Genomic DNA, 21985 nt, shown 5'->3' with positions numbered 1-21985 from the left:
AGATCACCCTTTACAGCAGATTTAGTTCACAAACAACTGACAGTTTTGACCTAAATATGATTTTCAGTTACAATAATTAATCCTAAAATTCGACATTAGTAACTTACTTTTAGCAGCATCAGTCGCGCACGCGCTCACAAGATCTCCCGGTTCTTACTTGTGAATTCAGTTCACTGGAGACTCGCACTAAACGGTTCATTTGAATCAGTGAGTTGTCGACTCGAGAACAGCTGCTATCGGTTCATTCTAATTCGTGAATGAATCGTTTGGTGCGATTTGCGAACCGATTTAGAAGGTTAATTGAAAAGAATCAGTTCGTTCTTGAATCAGACACCGCTTCTGCGTCTCGAAGCAAGTGATCTATTATAAGGCGTAACGATTTGTTTTATGAAATGTAGTGAAGTAAAAAGTACGATCTTATGCTTTGGAATGTAGTGAAGTAAAAGTAAAAATTACTCAAAATAAAACTACTCCAGTAAAATACTTGAAAAATGTACTTAAGTACAGTAACGAAATAAAACTACTCCATTACTGTCCACCACTGTTTACTGTCTTTACATTTATTTTGAAAGATGAAGCTCGCGATTCAAGTCATGTCACTCGGGGGCCATCTTTGAAATGCCTCTCGGGCATGCAAGTGCAGCTATCACTTTGTGTGGGGAAACATTAAATTCTCCCAAACTGTTCAGTAAGCTTACGATTAAATTTCATATTTGAAATCACCAATGAAATCTGACAACAAGTTTTTTTCTTTTTAAAAAGCTTTTTTCCCCCAGGCTAGATCAGCCAGTGCGAAGCGCACGTCTCAGACGAACGCTGACTGTTTCTATAGCAACCGGGACGCTTCTGAGGCAGCTGCAGTGATGGCTGATTTTACAGATTAGCAGTAGGTTGTTTGCACATGACGTCACTGATGACGCGCGAAATGCAGCTGGAGGGCAGGAAGTGATTTGTCTCTATAGGAATCACTAGCAGAAACTCCTAATGGCTGTGTTTTGTGTTGTTTATGGATGCTCAAATTGGCCAAACCGAGAAACCACAAGGAGCTTTTATCGTGTACGAAAATGTGTTGTTCATGAGTGGGGAAAAGTCAAGAAATTGGTTGAAAAACACAGGGAAAAGTGGCTTGTAAACCTGCGTCTGCGGTCGGGAGGAGCCGAGCCGGATAATGCTCGTGTGTGCAAATGGTTAATATAAGATATATTAAAATATGAAGATATAATAATATATGAAGATATATCACTTCCTGCCCTCCAGCTGCATTTTGCGCGTCATCAGAATCCCGTGATTGCAAACAACCTATTGGCTCTTTAATTCAGAAGGCGGGGCTTTCTGCGATTGAACAGCCATATTGAGCGTTGCATTTTCCCCCATTCAAAATTGGGTACTCTATAGTCTTTGCCTATACACAGACAGACACACACAAAAGTTGCGGCTGTTCAGCAATGCTGAAGTGGTGGTTGAGGTGCTATATATAGCACTGCTCCAGTATAAAGAACCTGTTAAGCCCAGATGGTTTTTCAGCGGTTCTTTGGTGTGATTGAGGTGCTATACCACCAGTGTCATGCAAAGAGCTCCTGTATAACTCTGTATAACCAAGTCTCTTAGTTTAGTTGGGGTCTTGGAGAAAGGATAAAAAAAAACATTAAAATACAGTGTATTTCCTGAAGATAATGTGGTTATCAAGCTTTTTGCCCCCAAGGCCCACCAATAAGGAAATATTCCAAGGCCCCCACACATGACTTTTTTACATCAGAAAAGCATAAAAGTGATTCAAAACATTGTAGTAAATTCATATTCATAGCAAACATATGAGAGTGGAGTAACACATCTAAAATCTCAGGAGGAGAACCATTCTACATAACACCGTTTGACAAAGGTACTGTTTAGCACTTTTAAAGATAGGTAGCACTTAAAGTGGTTCCCCTGATTACAAGCCAGTGCACCACTGTTAGTGCTATTTAGCACCATTTTTGTTTAGATTGTAGTTGCAAAAATGTGGTTAGTGTTGCTGAGTTTTTTCCAGTTGTGCATTATCTCCCAAACCACAATTCTCCACACCGCTTGTCTTATAGGAGTCTATATTTCCTTTGGGTTCCACTGTCATGCAGAGTTTAGCTCTAACCCTTATCAAACTCACCTGAACAAGATAACCAAGGCCTTCAGGACTACTAGAAAACTACAGGCAGTTGAGTACGATCAGGGTTGGAGTTCTTCAGAAAAGTGGATCTCGAAGGTTAGAGTTGCCCAGCCCTGTTGTAGAGACTTTGATAGGTTTACATTTATGCATGGCACACATACATTTCTGGAGCATATTCTGGACTAATTGAAATCATTCATTAATTTTTAATTTTTATTATTATTAGTATTATTTCTTTTACAATAGTAACAGTAAATAGTTGTTTCATTGTGGTGTCGTATTTTATTTTATTATCATTTCCTGATATTATTTACTTACTGTCATAATGGTGATGTCCAGGAGGGCCAACATCCTGCAGAGTTTAGCTTTAACCAGCTCCAGCACACTTGCGTGGAAGGTTCTAGTGAGACCTTGATTCGCTGGTTAAGGTCTAACTCTGCAGGACAGTGGACCTGCAGGAACAGGTTTGGACACCCCTGGTCATAACAGTTCACAACTGCCTTGTGTTAAATTCTTTCTGGTTTCCAAAAAATACTGGTATGGCAATCTTTTCAACATGTTAACTTATTGACAGCAGAGCTCATATTTGAATGGTCTGTTAAGCAATCAATCATTTAACACTAAGTTATTATAAAGTGATACATGATCTAGCAGTGGTTCTCAATAGTGATGTACATTTGAACCGAGGAATCGGAGCTCGTGTGGAGACTAAATGGGCGTGCCAGATGAAGCCTCAATTCTAGGCTTGTGTTGTTAATGTAGAAATCATGTGACCAATGACAAACGAAACCTCACTTTCAGTTCATTTTGTGTGTAGCAATGTGCGAATCCCCAGATCTTACTTTACCAGTAAGTTTTTATTCGGACTTACTCAATTAAAAATTTTAAATAACCAGTCATACAAGAAGGCCTAGTATAAAGAATGCAAATTATTTCAGGAAAATAAAATATTTGCCATATGCAATTCATATGTGTACATTATTCTTCTGTTACATCATATTGCTATTTGTAATGGTAATGGCATTAACGGCCACAGTTTATTGGGTAAATTAATTTATCAGAGAGAGAAATTCAACAAACACAAACACACATACTGTTAGGCTTTTATTTGTGTACATGAATCGATCTATGGAATGTGTTGTAGAGGCTTCGTCCGTTGTTATGCTTTCTAAGCATAACATCTAGAATATTTTTTTTTCCACCAGATGGCAACAATCTTAACAAATAGCTACATGATATATTCTCATATTTTCTTTATGTTTCAACTTAAGTTTAGATTTTTTTATCGTTGTGAAGGTGCACAGGCCTACTCGACTTGTGTAGGAACTTTTTTACACAGACTATCTGAATATGTACAATGTCGAAATAATGTCTGTTAATAATGATTTACTTGATAAAACCTTTGTTCATTCTTTGAAAATAAAATGTTAGAGTAGCTATATTAGCCTATTTTTGGTGGTTTATAAAAAAAATCTCTTTACCAGCAATAAATAAATAAATAAATATATAAGTATATAAAAAAAAAAATCAGATGAGGTGAATTCGACAGAACATTCTTTCTAACCTCCACAAAAGCTGAGAGGTGTCGAGCGCCCTCTTCAGGCATGAACGTTCATTTCTTGTGGATGTCATCAGTCACCCTTGGCAACCAAAAACAACATGTAAAATGCAATTTTATCGTTGTGAAGGTGCACAGGCCTACTCGACTTGTGTAGGAACTTTTTTACATAGACTATCTGAATATGTACAATGTCGAAATAATGTCTGTTAATAATGATTTACTTGATAAAACCTTTGTTCATTCTTTGAAAATAAAATGTTAGAGTAGCTATATTAGCCTATTTTGGTGGTTTATAAAAAAAAATCTCTTTACCAGCAAAAAATAAATAAATAAATATATAAGTATATAAAAAAAAAATCAGATGAGGTGAATTCGACAGAACATTCTTTCTAACCTCCACAAAAGCTGAGAGGTGTCGAGCGCCCTCTTCAGGCATGAACGTTCATTTCTTGTGGATGTCATCAGTCACCCTTGGCAACCAAAAACAACATGTAAAATGCAATTAAGCTGTCTTCACATGCTTGTGAAAAGATCCTACTTCCTATTATTTTAATCATAAAGAGAGAATATATGAAACCTGCTAGGCTTGCTGACAATAAGGGAATTGTTGTCCAAAAGATGCTTTTTATCCACGTAAAATTGTTTTACAAAATGCTGTCATGAATTAACTTTTTTTAAATTAATTTTTAGGGCTTGTCTCATTTGTTTAATAGCCAAAAGGCTTGAGTATACATTACATCAATGCTTTCTGCTTGCTATTTCTATAATGAGTTCAGAGTTAAAGCATTAACTAAAAAGGCCAGTTTTGAAGGTTACGAAAGCTATGAAATCTATACCTTCAGAGTTGAGGCTCAGCGGATGCTATAAAGGCTCAGCAGATGCTGGGTTTGGTGCTTATGCAGGTCATAAGAGTTCCAGTCTGACTCACAACATTTCCTGACCCGCAGATTGCCTGTCAGCTAAAGCTCTCTGAAAGAGAACTATTTTTAATTTTTAGAAAAGTATTTTTTAGAGAAGTATTTTTAATAGAGACGAACTAAAGCGATTATACTGTTGGGTTTCCTTTGTGGCTGTCATTCTCAGAATAAAATAGCCTGCATCTTCAAGTAATTTAAATAGAGCTAAAAATAGAGATGAAAAGTAATTTTAATGATGAAACAAAAGCGATAACACCTTTTGCTCTGTTTCTCCTTTGTGGCTGTCATTCTCAGAATTAAAATATATCTTCAGAGTGTCACATCCTCTCCAGTCTAGAGCTAAAGAAGAGTAATAAAAGTGAGTCACACAAACCTTTATTATAAGAGTAATGGGATCTACACTTTATCAGAGGTGGTAACACAGAACTAACAAAAATAACAATAGAAACGTTTTACAAAAATGACATTAGGAGAAAACGTCATGATGTGTTATGTATTATGTCATCTGCTTAAAATATCAAACAACAGATTAATAAAATGATAAACAAAACTCAATTTGATGTTACAGTGTTATTATGAAGAGTATGTATAAAGAAGAGAAATAAAGCAAGTTGATGTGGAGCCTGTTTTCAGTTCCTGCTTGTGACACCAGACCCAGACAACTCAACGGATGATTCATTGTCACAATTATAGCTGCCAAAAAAAGGCAGAATTGCTGATGAAAAAAATCTACAGCATTTTATTTTGAAATCATATTTTTTTTACCTCAATATGTAATGTTTGGAAAATATAAAAGATATAGAGCTTATAGCTAAAATGAAGCAAAAATGGAAAGAAATGGTGTAATTCTTGGATATTCTCATTCATATATAAAAACATGCAGGTAGATCTTTAATAATAACAACAGAAAATTCATGACAAAGTCTCCTCCAACATAATGGATGTTAAGACTGCATTAGAAAATGCCTCAAAAAAAAAAAAAAAGAGAACATGAAAACGTTTCTGAGATTACACAAACTGAAATTGGTTTCTTCCCAATTCCAGATAAAAACACCCATCACTTCTATTCTTGCACTCTTGTTCATGTCATTTGCACTCTTTTCAGGCCATGACAGAGAAGTACGAGGTATTCTCACTCTCCACTGAGCTGAATGATCCAGTAGGCCTGCGGGTTGATCCCCGACCGTTTGCCCATCCTGCTAATCCGAGGCACCCCTGGGGTCCTAAAGCAGCCTTGCACATCTGGGCCAACTCACGACGGAACTTTACCCCCACAAGGCCATAGAGTAGAGGATTTAAAGCGCAATGTGCCAACCCCAGGCTTTCTGTCACGAAAGTGCCCACATCTAGCACCTTGTTGAGTGCGCAGGTTTTGACAATGACCCCAAGGATCTGCAAGCTGTCAGTCATCCGCAAGGCATTATAAGGCGCCCAACTGACTACAAACACAATGACCAATGAGATGATGAGCCTCAGCGAGCGCCGTTTCTGCCTACGTGTGGCGTGGCACAGTGCTTTGAAAATGCGAAGGTAGCAGTACAGCATGACTAATAGGGGAAGTATGAATCCAAGAATCATGCTAACCAGCTGCATGCCGATCTGCCATTGCTGGCTGTTCTCTTGAGAAAAATCTATCTGGCATATCAACCGATTTATGCCGTATACGTTCACCACGTTACGGTAGTACACGTCCACCATCGCCAATCCCAGGCAGACGCCCCAGATGATGGCACAGGCCAGCTGAGCGTGGCAGGTCTTGCGTCTCCAGCTGATATTAATGGCATGTACGATAGCCAAGTATCGGTCAAAGCTGATGCAGGCCAGGAATAGCACCCCACAATAGACGTTCAGCGAGAACAACGCTCCAGCTATTTTACACATGAATACACCGAAAACCCACTCGTTGATCCACTCGACGGCGAAAAATGGCAACGTTACAGCCAGTAGGATGTCAGAGATGGCCAAATGGAGCAGGAAGGTGTCTGTCAGTGAGAAGGAGCAGGGGCTGTGTCGAGACTGCCGATAGCGGCGGATCACACACAGAACCAGAATGTTACCCACTAGTGCCAAGATAAAGACTAGAATGTAAGCCACAGGGGCAAAGCGACCAAGAATGTCCCACGTTTCCCTCAGACTGCAGGGGGCAGCAGAGTCATCATCTTGTCCAGTGTAGTCATTGAAAGAAGTGTTTGAGTAGTCATAATCTGTGTACTGTAACAGAGCAAAGGACAATATTCTGTTAATTCAGATTGTTAACTTTTGTTTGTTTGTTTTTTCAGTACTGTTTTTACACTCACCTCTGAAACATCTGTAGTTGTTGTGGTGTGCTTCATGATGAGCTTCAGAGAAGTTAGACATACAAGTAAAATAGTGGGCACGAGATGCACTCGTCTCTCACGTTATCTTGTCTATATGTCTCTCCTTTCTTTTGGGCAAATGCCAGAAAAATAGAGGGATAGAGAGAGAGAAGTCAGACCACAGAAACTGAATCCTACTCGTACAACTACTGCAATGGGGAACTGAAGGCTTCGTCCACAGGGAAATAAAACTGCACTCATTTGATAAATTTAAAAGAAAACATGTTTTTGAAATCCCCAATTTGCGGAGAGCAGACATTTTCAAATATTTTCTCGAAAACACAACATCTAGCAAAGTTGGTTGTCACAGATCTGAAAGTGTATAAAAATATCTTATACTTTTTTAAAGGGAAGTTTATAAAGGGTTCTTGGGGCAAAAGCGGCAATAGTAGAATACAACTCGAGGGAACTGAAATTAGCATTGCATAAGTTTGGCACATGCAATGAAACATAATATAAAACAATAATAAAAAATTATATTTTACCATTATCTGCCGTTACCATATGTATTTTAATAATTTTGATGGATGTAGTATTGTTGCTAGTAAAATCCTTGAAAAAAGACAAGGGAATTATTATTACTTGCAGGAACTTTTGCAATGAATGTAAAATAGAAAGAATATTCTTATTTATTGTAACTAATTTCAAAACCAAAATATTTTCACACTGCAGTGAAACTATTTAAATTCTACTTAGTTATTATAATTGTACATATTTTTATATTTTCAAAAACAGTCTACAGTCTAAAGAATCTATTTTTAAAGAAGTATTATAGTTGTGTCAGGGACTAACATTAAATATTAGAGTACAGTAGAAGCACAAATCAAAGTCTCGTACCTGTTTTCTCTGTGCTGTCTGTGCAGGGGTTGACTAACCCAGATAAAATGGTGGTCTGATTATAACTGAATTTGTTCAGGAAACACGTTTATCTTAGTGCTTCCTGACTTTTTCTCTCTTCCTTTTTTGCTCTCTCCACAAACCATACTCTTACTGGAAATATTTTCAACATCATATGTAGTGTTTTTAAAAGGTGCTTGTAAAACTAAGGAGAATCCGTTTTGGTTAAAACATCTTCTCCTTTACTGCTCAGATCTGTTTTATCTCATTTTTTATCAAATGATATTCTGATTCATCTTTCCTGTTAATAGACAGGAAGCCGATAACCTCAGTCAGTTATAAACAAATTAGTGATACGTGATGATCTGTTGTTTAGACTATTTACATTTATGATGATTTCTGACTAAACTAACATGCAAGGAAGAGCATTCTATTTGTGAGGATTATCTCAGCAAAAGGTTGACACATAAGTCTAGTGTAGTACTCGGGTGTAATTTGGTGTATTGGTTAATTGATTTATATTTGCAGTATTTTTGATTTGGGTGTTTTATTTTGCCAGCAATTAAAGCAACAACAATACAAATCTGGTTTCAGAAGGTTTTAATTTACATCAAACCATTGGAGCCATAGTCTTGTGGCAGCTTTTAGACATATAATGTAGCTGTACCTTACTTTGAGTCCCAGCTCATGTGTCTATTGTGTCTCTTGCTCCTCCTTGTTATTTCACGTCTCATCTACCCTGTATAACTTGAAAAATATAACTCGAAAGAAACAAGCCAGGAAAGGTACTGTGACATACTTATGGCTTTGGGCCCACAGTATATATAAATATCGAACCATAACAGCCTTTGGTTAAAGCATTCTTCTTAATCTGTTTTATAATATGCTAAATTTCCTCTGCAAGACCGGGTATATAATATTTTCACACCCTGAATTCACACTCAATGTGTTGCATATGATTTGTGATGAGGGCATTGTCACAGTGCAATTGTATTTCCTTTGAGTTTACATGTTAACACAACAAACGCTTCTTGAATTTTCACAGAACAGCTCTGATGTGTGGTGACACCTTCCCAGAAGTTTAACCACATCCTATCTGGCCACACAGTAATATAAATTTATAAGAATAAAGCACAGCCATTTCACTGTAAACAGGCTATGATCTTTATTTCTTACAAAAACTTTTAAAATATAGTATCTGCTTATATCAGAAGTAAATATTTCACTTCCAAAGTGAGAATTGAGTATTGAGTAATGACCAGTGTTGGGGAAAGTTACTTTTAAAAGTAATGCATTACAATATTGCTTTACTCCCTAAAAAAGTAACTAATTGCATTACTTAGTTACTTTTTATGGAAAGTAATGCGTTACGTTACTTTTGCGTTACTTTTTCTCATTTGGGCTGGGCTTGCTAATTTGTTTTTAATGTAAACATTTCTATTTTTGGCAAATGTAAAGGCCCTTTCACACCAAAAGTGAAACGAATACGTCTCAGCCATTCTGGACTGCATGAAGCATAGAATGCAGGAGAAGAAAGTTCAACACTCTTCAGCAATTTTTGCTCATTAATATGGCTGAATTGGCTCATCGAAAGTTGGCAGCAAAGATATTGATTAATAAAATGTGATTAAATGCATAAAAGATATTTTTATTTAATACATTTTATTATTGCAGGTTTGCATTGCACTGTTTTCATTCATTTTGAGGAATACTGAATCTGAAGTGAGATGAGTAAATGCACGTTGACATTTAGTCTAGAACTACAGTAACATTTTGTTCAACATCTTCTCCTTTACTGCTCAGATCTGTTTTATCTCATTTTTTATCAAATGATATTCTGATTCATCTTTCCTGTTAATAGACAGGAAGCCGATAACCTCAGTCAGTTATAAACAAATTAGTGATACGTGATGATCTGTTGTTTAGACTATTTACATTTATGATGATTTCTGACTAAACTAACATGCAAGGAAGAGCATTCTATTTGTGAGGATTATCTCAGCAAAAGGTTGACACATAAGTCTAGTGTAGTACTCGGGTGTAATTTGGTGTATTGGTTAATTGATTTATATTTGCAGTATTTTTGATTTGGGTGTTTTATTTTGCCAGCAATTAAAGCAACAACAATACAAATCTGGTTTCAGAAGGTTTTAATTTACATCAAACCATTGGAGCCATAATCTTGTGGCAGCTTTTAGACACCTTACTTTGAGTCCCAGCTCATGTGTCTATTGTGTCTCTTGCTCCTCCTTGTTATTTCACGTCTCATCTACCCTGTATAACTTGAAAAATATAACTCGAAAGAAACAAGCCAGGAAAGGTACTGTGACATACTTATGGCTTTGGGCCCACAGTATATATAAATATCGAACCATAACAGCCTTTGGTTAAAGCATTCTTCTTAATCTGTTTTATAATATGCTAAATTTCCTCTGCAAGACCGGGTATATAATATTTTCACACCCTGAATTCACACTCAATGTGTTGCATATGATATGTGATGAGGGCATTGTCACAGTGCAATTGTATTTCCTTTGAGTTTACATGTTAACACAACAAACGCTTCTTGAATTTTCACAGAACAGCTCTGATGTGTGGTGACACCTTCCCAGAAGTTTAACCACATCCTATCTGGCCACACAGTAATATAAATTTATAAGAATAAAGCACAGCCATTTCACTGTAAACAGGCTATGATCTTTATTTCTTACAAAAACTTTTAAAATATAGTATCTGCTTATATCAGAAGTAAATATTTCACTTCCAAAGTGAGAATTGAGTATTGAGTAATGACCAGTGTTGGGGAAAGTTACTTTTAAAAGTAATGCATTACAATATTGCTTTACTCCCTAAAAAAGTAACTAATTGCATTACTTAGTTACTTTTTATGGAAAGTAATGCGTTACGTTACTTTTGCGTTACTTTTTCTCATTTGGGCTGGGCTTGCTAATTTGTTTTTAATGTAAACATTTCTATTTTTGGCAAATGTAAAGGCCCTTTCACACCAAAAGTGAAACGAATACGTCTCAGCCATTCTGGACTGCATGAAGCATAGAATGCAGGAGAAGAAAGTTCAACACTCTTCAGCAATTTTTGCTCATTAATATGGCTGAATTGGCTCATCGAAAGTTGGCAGCAAAGATATTGATTAATAAAATGTGATTAAATGCATAAAAGATATTTTTATTTAATACATTTTATTATTGCAGGTTTGCATTGCACTGTTTTCATTCATTTTGAGGAATACTGAATCTGAAGTGAGATGAGTAAATGCACGTTGACATTTAGTCTAGAACTACAGTAACATTTTGTTCACACAGCAAACTTACTCCCGATTTCTCTCAACATGGGGACAGGAGAGTTGTCAGTCAATGAATGGGAAAACAAAGTAACTGGAGTTACTTATTTGAAAAAGTAACTCAGATATTTTATTGTAAATTAAAAAGTAATGCGTTACTTTACTAGTTACTTGAAAAAGTAATCTGATTATGTAACTCGCGTTACTTGTAATGCGTTACCCCCAACACTAGTAATGACTGCATGGTACAACAGATCCTACATATTCTTTAAAGTGCTTGATCCTTATTCATATTCGATCAGATTTCTGCAAAGTGTGGTTTATAATCAGTTACAAGTTTACAACATCAACTGTAGATCAACGTGTAAAACCAGAGCAGTGTTTTTATGTCTTCAGATATATAGACATTAACACTAAGTCCACTTGTAGATCTAACCTGTAATATTTATTTATGAATCTATTCATAACAGTGTGTTTCCTGGATTGTGGTAAAGATACAAAACATGTCCCAAGACTTTAGTCTCTTTATGACAGAGTATTTATATACAGTATATTAATAGACAGTTTTAAATTGATAACTTAAGCTTACTTATTATTCATTAGGTTTATTGATGACTGATCGCAAATCAACCAATGGCAACAATGACAGAATAATTTGTGACCTGCAATGATTCTGTCCACCACAGCGAAGCAGTATTTGTCTCTTTTTGTATGTCTGAACTGTATAGGCCTACTTCAAGTACAGCAGTAACCTGTGGGAGATTAACATCATTATCACAGCAGCAGTAGATGGACATTTGCTCTATATTTAGGCAAGTCCACTTGTAGATCTAACCTGTAATATTTATTCATGAATCTATTCATAACAGTGTGTTTCCTGGATTGTGGTAAAGATACAAAACATGTCCCAAGACTTTAGTCTCTTTATGACAGAGTATTTATATACAGTATATTAATAGACAGTTTTAAATTGATAACTTAAGCTTACTTATTATTCATTAGGTTTATTGATGACTGATCGCAAATCAACCAATGGCAACAATGACAGAATAATTTGTGACCTGCAATGATTCTGTCCACCACAGCGAAGCAGTATTTGTCTCTTTTTGTATGTCTGAACTGTATAGGCCTACTTCAAGTACAGCAGTAACCTGTGGGAGATTAACATCATTTATCACAGCAGCAGTAGATGGACATTTGCTCTATATTTCCACTTACCCATGCAAATATGTCAATATATTCATTCAAGTGACCCTCTTTAGACATATAGTCCAAGCAACTCAATTTGAACTATTTGAACTCCTTTTTCCTTTTGTAGTTACTTTTTATTTGTTCATGTTAATGCTAATGTCAGTATTTCTGCATCACAGATTAAATAAAGTTACAAAAATACAGAAATGTCCACACAACTCGACATTTTAACAGTTGTTCATGTAACTGCACTCAAAGCTTCTTGTTTCTAATGCTAATGAAGCCAGGGTTGTGTTTCAGATCCGTTACTTGAAACCTATCCAAGACGGTTGAAACTGTGGAGTGTGATTTTGACAATATAGTTGTGCAACGTATTATCTTCAGGCATTGTGAAATCATGTGGCCTGTGCACGTCTGTATGAGGCTACAGAGACCAGAATAAGGAACTGACTGAACTTACACAACAATCTTGAAATATTCATTTAAATCTGTTACGTCAAACAAAAACACACTGCAGAGTATGTAATATTTCTTCTTTTCAAATATAATTTATTGGTATTAATAGAACTTTTAAATATGAAAATACTGCCGAGTATGTAAATGTAAAAATTTTTTATTTCACATGTTTCACATATATGAAATACAGTATTTCACAACTGTTGAGAACTGTAAAACGTATGGAATTTCACATTCATATTTGACTTCTCATTTGAGATAATTTACTTAAGGGGCAGGAGGTTGGTTACAGTATTTGTACAAGCTGACCTCATAGACGCAGATGAAAAGCAAAAGAATTAGTAAGTGTTACAGCAGTGCAATACACTGGATAAGAAAACCAGAGACAAGCCCTGATGTGTAAACAATGAAGTCAAACAGCTCAACAGATTCACTGCACTATTATGAAACCGCACGTCATCTTTTAACATACCTTTGTCCTCAGCTGCTTTTAGATGTCTAAAGATGTGGCAAATTTAGTTTAATAATGCAAAAACGCTTTATTAATCAGCATCCTAATACAGATTTTAACTGATCTAACAAATCCTTAAACTCTTGTTTATATAGTTTGCGTATACTGTTAGTGTATGTGCCTCAACACTCCCTAATGACTTTTAAAGAAAATACACCTGGACTTAGCCTAAGAAAACAATTTCACACTTTGATTTTGGTATATCATTCTCAAATTTCAACCAGAACATGGCCAGACTTGGGACTTTGACTCTAGGGCAGGCATAGGCAAACTCGGTCCAGGAGGGCCAGTGTCCTGCAGAGTTTAGCTCCAACCCTGATCAAACTCACCTGCCTGTAGCCTTCTAGTAATCCTGAAGACAATGATTAGCTTGTTCAGGTGTGTTTGATCAGTAGGGTTGCCGACTTCAGAACAGGAAAATAACGGACAATCATGGTTTTTCATGGAAAAATAAGGGACAGAATAAGGGACACACACACACATGTATGTGTGTGTGTATAGTATGTATATACAGTATATGAAAATGCATATTTTTCAATTAAAGAGAACTTCTAGATTAAATATGTGCTGCTTTTAGTGCTAGACACTTTTTTATTGGTCGTTTTGTGTTTCAAGAATAAGGTCCAAGGTTAAGAATATGCTAGAAGTTACTAAAAACGAAAATGTTTTTCTCTATTTAACAACATTACAATAGTGAACGACAACTTCCCTTATTGATCACGTCTCAGTTAGATTGCATGTTTTCTTGCACGGCTGGATGTTGGACTCATGAAAAATAATCACGTTGTTTGCATTCGCCAAAACTGACTTGCCGAAGTCAAAACGGACAGTGAAGGGAATTGCGTTAGCACAAGCACCGCTTGCTGTGAAGTGGGAGCAACCAGCCAGCAGAGGATTCTGTAAGCCTACCTCGAACAGTTATGTTCACAGTTTGTGATTTACTTAACTGATCATGCGCGTGAGGGGGCTGTGATGGGATGATGACAGGTGTCGGTGATAATTTTCAAGTGTCATGATCAGCACTGCTGCTGTTGTATCAGTCAGTGTTTAGATCAGCTAGCATTCAATAAATGGGATAAGGGAGGTCACGTATTGGACAAATCAATTATTCCCAATATACGGACAGTTGGCAACCCTATTGATCAGGGTTGGAGCTAAACTCTGCAGAAGTTTACATCTTCTTATAAGCACTCCATGTTACAAGGACTTAATAAGATAACACAAATATTTACTTGTGAATGCACCACAAATCATACTGCACTACTTGCTTCTTAACCTTAAATACCTCTTTTGCACAATATCATACACAGTTATTATGTAAAGTACTTGTATAGTCTGTCTTAGGTTATGCGTATGTATAGTCAACTATTTATAGTATATTACTGCTTCAGATAGTTAGCTATGTAGGTCTAAAAATTGTTCTTAGTCTAGTGTTGTATGTTTATATTTATGTTTATTTATGTAGCACCGTGGTCCTGCGAGACATGACATTTCATTCCACTGTATCTCCACACATGTAGCGGAATGACAATAAATCTCAACTTGAACTTGAACTTGAGAACAGTGGCCCTACAGGACCGAGTTTGCCCATGCCTGCTCTAGGGCCTTTCTGTACCAGTGTCAAGTGTTCTTCACTAAAAACCTGTCTGAAACACTGTGCAAACACTACACTAGTCACATTCCAGTATATATATATATTTTTTTTTTTTGCTCAAAAAGGGTTTATGGTGCAGTTCAGGGGTGAACGGTGACTTTTTTAACCAGGCATGCTGAAACATCCAACTCTCTACATTGAGGCCCAGCACATCAGCTTAGGACTCAAAGACACATACTGAAATCAGAGAGAGAGAAAAAAAACACTATGGCAGGTGTAAAAGTATGCCCACTTTCATACCTTATTTGTAAATGAAATTAATTCTCTAAACTTCCTTATGTTGCGTTACGTTAGCAACATTGTTTTTCTGCTTGGATGAGCAAACCAAGTACTTTTCTAGTGCATAAAATCTTCCATGTGCCAACAACTAATCAAAACGAAGCACAATGACAACAATTCATAGCAGCAGAATGTAGACACCAAACACTGTGGATCCGCTTGCCTGAATCATATTGCAGAAAACTACTATTTAGCAAATGAATAATTTGCAGACATTCTTATTATGAGATAAGTCAAAATTACCAAATAAAAAGTCATAATTAAGAAAAAGTCAAAGGTTTTTGTCATAATTTTGTTTTCACATCATAATTATGACTTTTTAACTAATCATTTTGACATTTTATGTCATATTGACAGTGTTTTATCTCATAATTTTGACTTTTTATCTTATAATTTAGTTTTCTACTTCAGAATTTTGGCATGTGTTGTAATTATGATTTACCAAACCTCCATACGTTTCTAACATCAGCTTAATGACAATACCTCAACTGACAAGGAAATGTATTTGGTAATCACTGCTGCATCTGTCAAAAAGGCCAATGTTCATGCAGGTAACACAAAGCACTTTTAGTACTTTTCTAGATGTTTTAAAAGTTGTAGATAACATATTGTCGTAAAGGAAGGGTGCGGAGACCTAAAATAGCGCAAAACTCCTCGCCCCCAAATCAAACACTTCACCCTTTATTTTACAGGTCACATAATCCACTCACCACTAGTAAAGCTTCTCCTCCCCTTTGTTATGCTTGAGTTGACTTCCAACTTCACTGAGATCTATCACAAATAGAGCATCATTCCCGAGGAAGTGAGACACATACAGTAACAGGAAGCCTCTCCAAAGAAAGGTGAGAGAGAGAGAAGATCTCATTTTAAACCTTCTTTCTATAGCTTAGAAATGACATTTATGTTATGTCCTATAATTAATACTTATTTAAAATATCTCTGTTTGATATAATAGCCATCAAATGAAAAATGCATTTTTATCTTGCAAAATGATCAGGGACGATTTCTTGAAGGTAAGCTATTGAATCACGTTGCCGCTTAAATCTAGAGACTGTTTTTAAGCAGAATAGTCAATGTAATTAAATGAATTCATGAAAGATAGGATTTCAGGCTATATAGATTTGCTCACTGGTTTCGAATTAGTGAATCTGAGATTTTTCTCTGTATTTATCCTGTTAACACTAGAAAGCATAATGTGACATATCTGTCTACTTTGTTCACAGTGACAGGTTTTATGCCTTTGTACATGTATGTCAGTATTGTGAAGAGACATTTTTAATGTAAATAGAATAAAAGGGAAAAGGGGTCTGAGAAGTTGGAAATTGGCAGTTGAGACAGGTCATGTGAGAGTACATTAGAGAAGTTTGTTTCTGAATTTTGTAATTGTGGGATGTTTTTGTATCTGTTGCCCTGCATGTATTCATATAAACTGGATACTTCCAATCCATAATCTTTGAAGTGATTTTATAAATTTCATAATAAATAAATAAAACATCCATAAGTTCTTGCTGTATTTGTTACATTTGAAGAGAAAATAAAATGTAAATTTGACTAGTAGCATTATGGATTAATATATAATAACAGTTTATTTCCAATTTAAACTGATTATAACCTTTCCCTCTTTTTTCTAGCAGCTGGCTGTATTAAGCTCTCAGTATTAGGTGCTGCTCACACTGAGTGAAGAACCTCATAGTGTTGGACTTTGATGAAGGCAGTCAGTGGGAGTTCCATTTTAAAGTGGAATTGAAAAATATGGCAGATTCAGCACGTCGTGAACTGATCATAAAGGCAATATTCATCTGCCTTCTTAAACTTGTTTTCAGCTACAGTTTCAGGAGTTGCACAGAGATCCCTGATTCTAACCATAAAATCTTCAGATGCATTAAATGTCATGAAACAGACATAACTACAGTTGTGAGCGATGTATTTCACACTGCAACAAACCTTACAGTTTCTCGGAATAACATTGCATACATTCAAGGCCAAAGCTTCCATCATCTGTCCAATCTGACTTCTCTGGTACTAGACGCTAACCATATTGTTAACATCCACAAAGATGCTTTTAGTAACCTGCAAAAACTTCAGACTTTAAACCTGTCCTGCAATTACATATCATCTCTCCACCGTGATGTCTTCAGTGACTTACATAATCTCACAGAGCTGCTCCTGGGAAACAATAATCTCACTAATATTGATATGTTCCTGTTTTCTAATTTGACAAACCTCAAGATTCTTGACCTACGCAGGAACCACCTGAAAAACTTTTCAGCTTTGGTTGAATGTATAACAAACCTGTCCAGCTTGATACAACTGGATCTTTCTTTTAACAAGCTAACCACCCTGCATCACTCCACCCGTCTGCCAAACTCGCTTGCCAAACTCTACCTCAGCGATAATAAACTACACAAACTGGGATGTGACAAGTCTTTCCTAAAGTATGTGAAAGTTCTAGATTTATCAGACAACACATTACTGTCATCCAAGACTTTTCAGGGCCTGAATCTGGAGTATATAAAGTATCTGCGCTTGCGCTTTACCAAAGTCTCTGCTAGGAAGCTTCTTAATTATACCAATATACAACCAAGGCACATCGACTTCTCTGGTTTGAATCTGAAAGATCATGCACTGACTTCGCTGTGTTTTCATCTGCATGATCATCAAATACCTAAAATGATACTCCAGAGCAATGCCATCAGAGTTCTAAACAAAAACACATTTTGTAATTGCTCTAATATCACTGATGTAATGGACCTCTCACGGAACAATATGAAAACCACAGGCTGCTTGCAGTTTCTGCACTGTCAGAAACAACTGGAAACTCTCAAGATTGAACATAACCATCTGACCAATCTAATGTCCTGCAAAAAATGTGAAAAGGTCTACAGCTTGAAAAGCCTGAGCTATCGATACAATCGTATTCTACAGGTTAATGGTTATGCCTTCAGTAATACACCAAAATTAACAAACCTTGAGCTAAACATAAACATAATTGCCTATTTGGACCATAAAGCCTTAAGTGGACTCAAAGATCTCAACACACTTCGTCTCGACAACAATCTTTTGACCGATATCTACAATGACACCTTTGAAGATCTTACCAGCCTGAAAACTCTCAACCTGCGCAACAACCAAATAGCTGTGATTTTCAACTATACCTTTCAAAATCTGTCAAATTTAACGATTTTAGATTTAGGGGGGAACAAGATCACGCAGATGAAGCCACATGCATTTGATGGGCTGGAAAGCTTGGCCAATCTGTATTTAGATAGAAATCGTCTGAAAGTGATTGACCGCATGCTCTTTGGAAAACTTCATGCCACCCTGCAGGTGCTGGATTTACAGGCTAACCACATCATGTACTTTACAGAACATACATACTCACCATTTATAAATATGTCAAGGCTTCTTGATCTGAAACTTGATGCACAGGAACCAAATGGCATAAACTTGTTGCCACGTGCATTTTTCCGTGGTCTAACTTCTCTGAAAAGACTTTACCTCTCTAACAACCATATCATTGGATTCGGTGCCGAAACATTTGATGACCTGAAATGCTTGGAGTTCTTAACTCTGGACAACTCATGTGTTGGGATCGCCCAGCTCAAACCTGGTATTTTCAAAAACCTTCGAAAATTAAATATTTTATCCACTGAGAACATGGGCATTACATCATTTTCTAAAGAGGTCTTTGGAAATCTCACAGGACTGAAGCAACTACATCTCAATCGCAATGCCATGATGTCTTTGGACATCAGTTTACTGGACAATCTGACCAATCTAACATACGTTGACTTGCGCAGCTGTCCTCTCAGTTGTGGCTGCCAGAATAGTGAACTACAGAACTGGACCTTAAGCAGTAAGAGACTCCAGTTTCCTTATCTTTTCAATATTACATGCCAAGACCATCCAGGCTCGTTTTTTTCAGTTTACTACAATATATTTTACCAAATATAAATGTAAATTGTTAAATCGGTTTGATGTAAAGTTTTGTAATTTTGTACTGCTTTATTAAAGAATATCACAAAATCATATGAATCTTTTTTTTTTTTTACTACAGAATACTGAACTTAATGATAAAATTCCAGTCAAGATATATAGAAGAAATCTGACTAAATAAAAAATAATAATAATCAAATAAATAAATAACCAATCAGCATCATTGTGAACAAGCATTTACCCTATTAATTCAGGAAAATAAACGATAACTAATGTGTGGTGCTTTTAATATGTGTGCAACACAAAGAGTGATTTGTATTTAAGAAGTTTCATTCACTCTTAATACCTGTATTACCAGTATATACCAGTTCACCAAAGAAATCATGACTGTTCATAATTTGAGCACACTGGACCCTCAAATTCAAATCTAATGTAGAGGTAATGGCCTTTCAAAAAAAAAAAAAAAAAATAATATATATATATAAGGTTAACTGCAATGCAAACTTCATCCAAAAATTGCACCAAACAAACGAATTCAGTTGTGAAAAAAATAACGTTACTGTATTTGTGGTTTTCATAGGATGCGTACAAAGTACATTAGCTACAGTACAACTTGTCAAAAGGTCATCATGAGTTTTAATATTTTGTATGCTTAAAACACAACGTTGTACTCAAAATGATTAAATTAAACGGTCTAATATGAGGATCCATATGAAACGCTTTTGGAGAACATGTAACCGGTCATGTCCCGCTATGTCTCTCCTCAGGAAGTGATGAGTGAAGATTCTAACCCTGCAGCCTCACCCAGGGTTAACTGCAATGCAAACTTCATCCAAAAATTGCACCAAACAAACGAATTCAGTTGTGAAAAAAATAACGTTACTGTATTTGTGGTTTTCAAAGGATGCGTACAAAGTACATAAACTACAGTACAACTTGTCAAAAGGTCATCATGAGTTTTAATATTTTGTATGCTTAAAACACAACGTTGTACTCAAAATGATTAAATTAAACGGTCTAATATGAGGATCCATATGAAACGCTTTTGGAGAACATGTAACCGGTCATGTCCCTCTATGTCTCTCCTCAGGAAGTGATGAGTGAAGATTCTAACCCTGCAGCCTCACCCACCCCCTGTCAGGACATACAGGGAGATGGTCGATGGATGTCACTGGTGCTTCTTTTGTATAATAATATATTTACAACCTTAGTGTCCCTATTAGGCTGCTTATATATTACTTTGTTTTAAACACTTAGCCAGTACCTTCTCTAATATGCAAAGGGAGTCTTAATAGCATTTTTATGTGTTCTCATCTTGCAGCACAATCGATTTGTATCAGACAGTAAAGGAAAAGAGCCTGATGTTCTGTTTGTTGGCGATTCACTTGTCCAGCTTCTGCATGAGTTTGAGGTATAGCAAAGTATCTGCATCTCCTTCTTCATTCTTCATATCTGTCATTCATATCAGTGACTGCACACATATTTATTGTTCAAAAGTGACAGAAATACTGTAGCATCACAGTTTCAACAAAAATATTTAACAGCACAGCTGTTGTCAACATTGATAATGATAAGAAATGTTCCTTGAGCAGCATATTACAATGAAAGATCATGTGACACTGAATACTGGCGTTACGGCTGCTGAAAATTCAGCTTTGCCATCACAGGAATAAATATTCTAACATTTTATAATACATTTTAAGTTGTAATATTTCACAATATTACAGTTTTTACTGTATTTGTGATCAAATAAATTGCAGCCTTGGTGAACAAAAGACTTATTTCAAAAACATTATTTCTAAAGAAAAGTCTACTAACCCCCAACTATTGAACGGTAGTGTATATTCATTATATATTAATTTTGACCTTTTATTATCAGTTTAGCTGTTGTTTTAAATAGAAACCCCCCTTTTTTCTCCATTATCAATGTATCTTTCATGACATATAAAAACTGTAGTATCTCAGTCGTTATCTCAGACTGTTATAATGCTTTTTCATCAGACTTGTTGGCTATAATGGAATGTAATACTCTTTCTTTCCTTTTCACTAGGGGTTGCTGCCGAGAGGTAAAAGTCCAAACCCTCTTCGCGAGCGTAATGCGAGTGTGAATGCTCTAGTTCAGGCTGAGGTAGCGTCTCTGTCTCATGTCTCCTTTCTGGACGTGGACCCTGGGTTCATTCACTCAGACGGTTCCATCGCACATCAGGACATGTATGATTATCTGCACCTCACGCCGCAGGCCTACCAGAGGGTGTGCCAGCCCTTACATGAACGCATCAAATCCCTGTTAGATAAACATGCTCCCTGAACACAAAACAAAATACAGTACAGCATACACCCTTTCCTGCACGTGAACGGATGTTTCATCCTTTATGCTCTACAATTAGGGCATTACTGAGATATAAACACCTTCAGGAAAACTAACGACTATTTAATAGACACAAACGCGCATATATATATATATATATATATATATATATATATATATATATATATATATATATTACATTTTCTCTATCTATATATTTTCTGTCTTCCCATCCAAATCTTACCACTCTACTGTAAGCGCCACTAATTAATTACAGTGTGTCATGTTATTTTAATCCACGTTTCTCTTTTGTGTTTCTGTTTGTTCTGCAGGAGCCGAACACTGTTTCCGAAATTTCAGCGCTCCAACCGGAGTGATTGAGTCTCCTGGTTTCCCTGACAAGTACCCTCATAATTTGGAGTGCTCCTTCATCATCATTCCTCCTCCTCAGACAGAGGTCACACTCACCTTCCAGACCTTTGACCTGGAAAACGACCCTTTGCTGATGGGGGAAGGAGAATGCAAGTATGACTGGCTGGA

The 21985-nt window shown here is 36.3% G+C and overlaps 3 protein-coding genes across 3 annotated transcripts in view; 1 reads left to right on the top strand and 2 right to left on the bottom strand.

Annotated features, from left to right (window-relative positions):
* Positions 1 to 141, bottom strand: part of LOC107598453 (C-X-C chemokine receptor type 3-like) — a 12260-nt gene extending 12119 nt beyond the window's left edge. Inside the window, exon 1 of the mRNA XM_016289792.1 lies at positions 108 to 141. Within this exon, the coding sequence (XP_016145278.1) occupies positions 108 to 119 (12 nt within the window). The 5' untranslated portion in view covers positions 120 to 141. The remainder of the gene's footprint in view (positions 1 to 107) is intronic.
* A 4718-nt stretch (positions 142 to 4859) lies between these two features.
* Positions 4860 to 7865, bottom strand: LOC107598452 (C-X-C chemokine receptor type 3-like). The gene is made up of 3 exons (XM_016289790.1): positions 7813 to 7865; positions 6916 to 7043; positions 4860 to 6829 (listed from the first exon to the last, which is right to left on the bottom strand). The coding sequence occupies exons 2-3, from the start codon at positions 6949 to 6951 to the stop codon at positions 5720 to 5722; spliced, it is 1146 nt and encodes a 381-aa protein (XP_016145276.1). The 5' UTR covers positions 6952 to 7043; positions 7813 to 7865; the 3' UTR covers positions 4860 to 5719.
* An 8995-nt stretch (positions 7866 to 16860) lies between these two features.
* LOC107598438 (toll-like receptor 13) lies at positions 16861 to 19155 on the top strand. Its single transcript, XM_016289775.1, has one exon. It carries the CDS (start codon positions 16954 to 16956, stop codon positions 19153 to 19155), a length of 2202 nt encoding a protein of 733 aa, XP_016145261.1. The 5' UTR covers positions 16861 to 16953.
* Positions 19156 to 21985: the final 2830 nt, after the last annotated feature.

Source organism: Sinocyclocheilus grahami, unplaced genomic scaffold (assembly GCF_001515645.1).
Source record: "Sinocyclocheilus grahami isolate Dianchi unplaced genomic scaffold, SAMN03320097.WGS_v1.1 scaffold251.1, whole genome shotgun sequence".
In the NCBI taxonomy this organism is placed as follows: Eukaryota; Metazoa; Chordata; class Actinopteri; order Cypriniformes; family Cyprinidae; genus Sinocyclocheilus; species Sinocyclocheilus grahami.
Note: the sequence above shows the minus strand (reverse complement) of the source record. Positions and strands in the feature narration are given on the sequence as shown.

Coding starts and splice junctions, on each gene's coding strand:
- LOC107598452 (XM_016289790.1), bottom strand. CDS start 6,951: ATGAAGCACACCACAACAACTACAGATGTTTCAGAG. Junction 6,830..6,915: donor CAACTACAGATGTTTCAGAG/GTGAGTGTAAAA, acceptor GCTCTGTTACAG/TACACAGATTATGACTACTC.
- LOC107598438 (XM_016289775.1), top strand. CDS start 16,954: ATGGCAGATTCAGCACGTCGTGAACTGATCATAAAGGCAATATTCATC.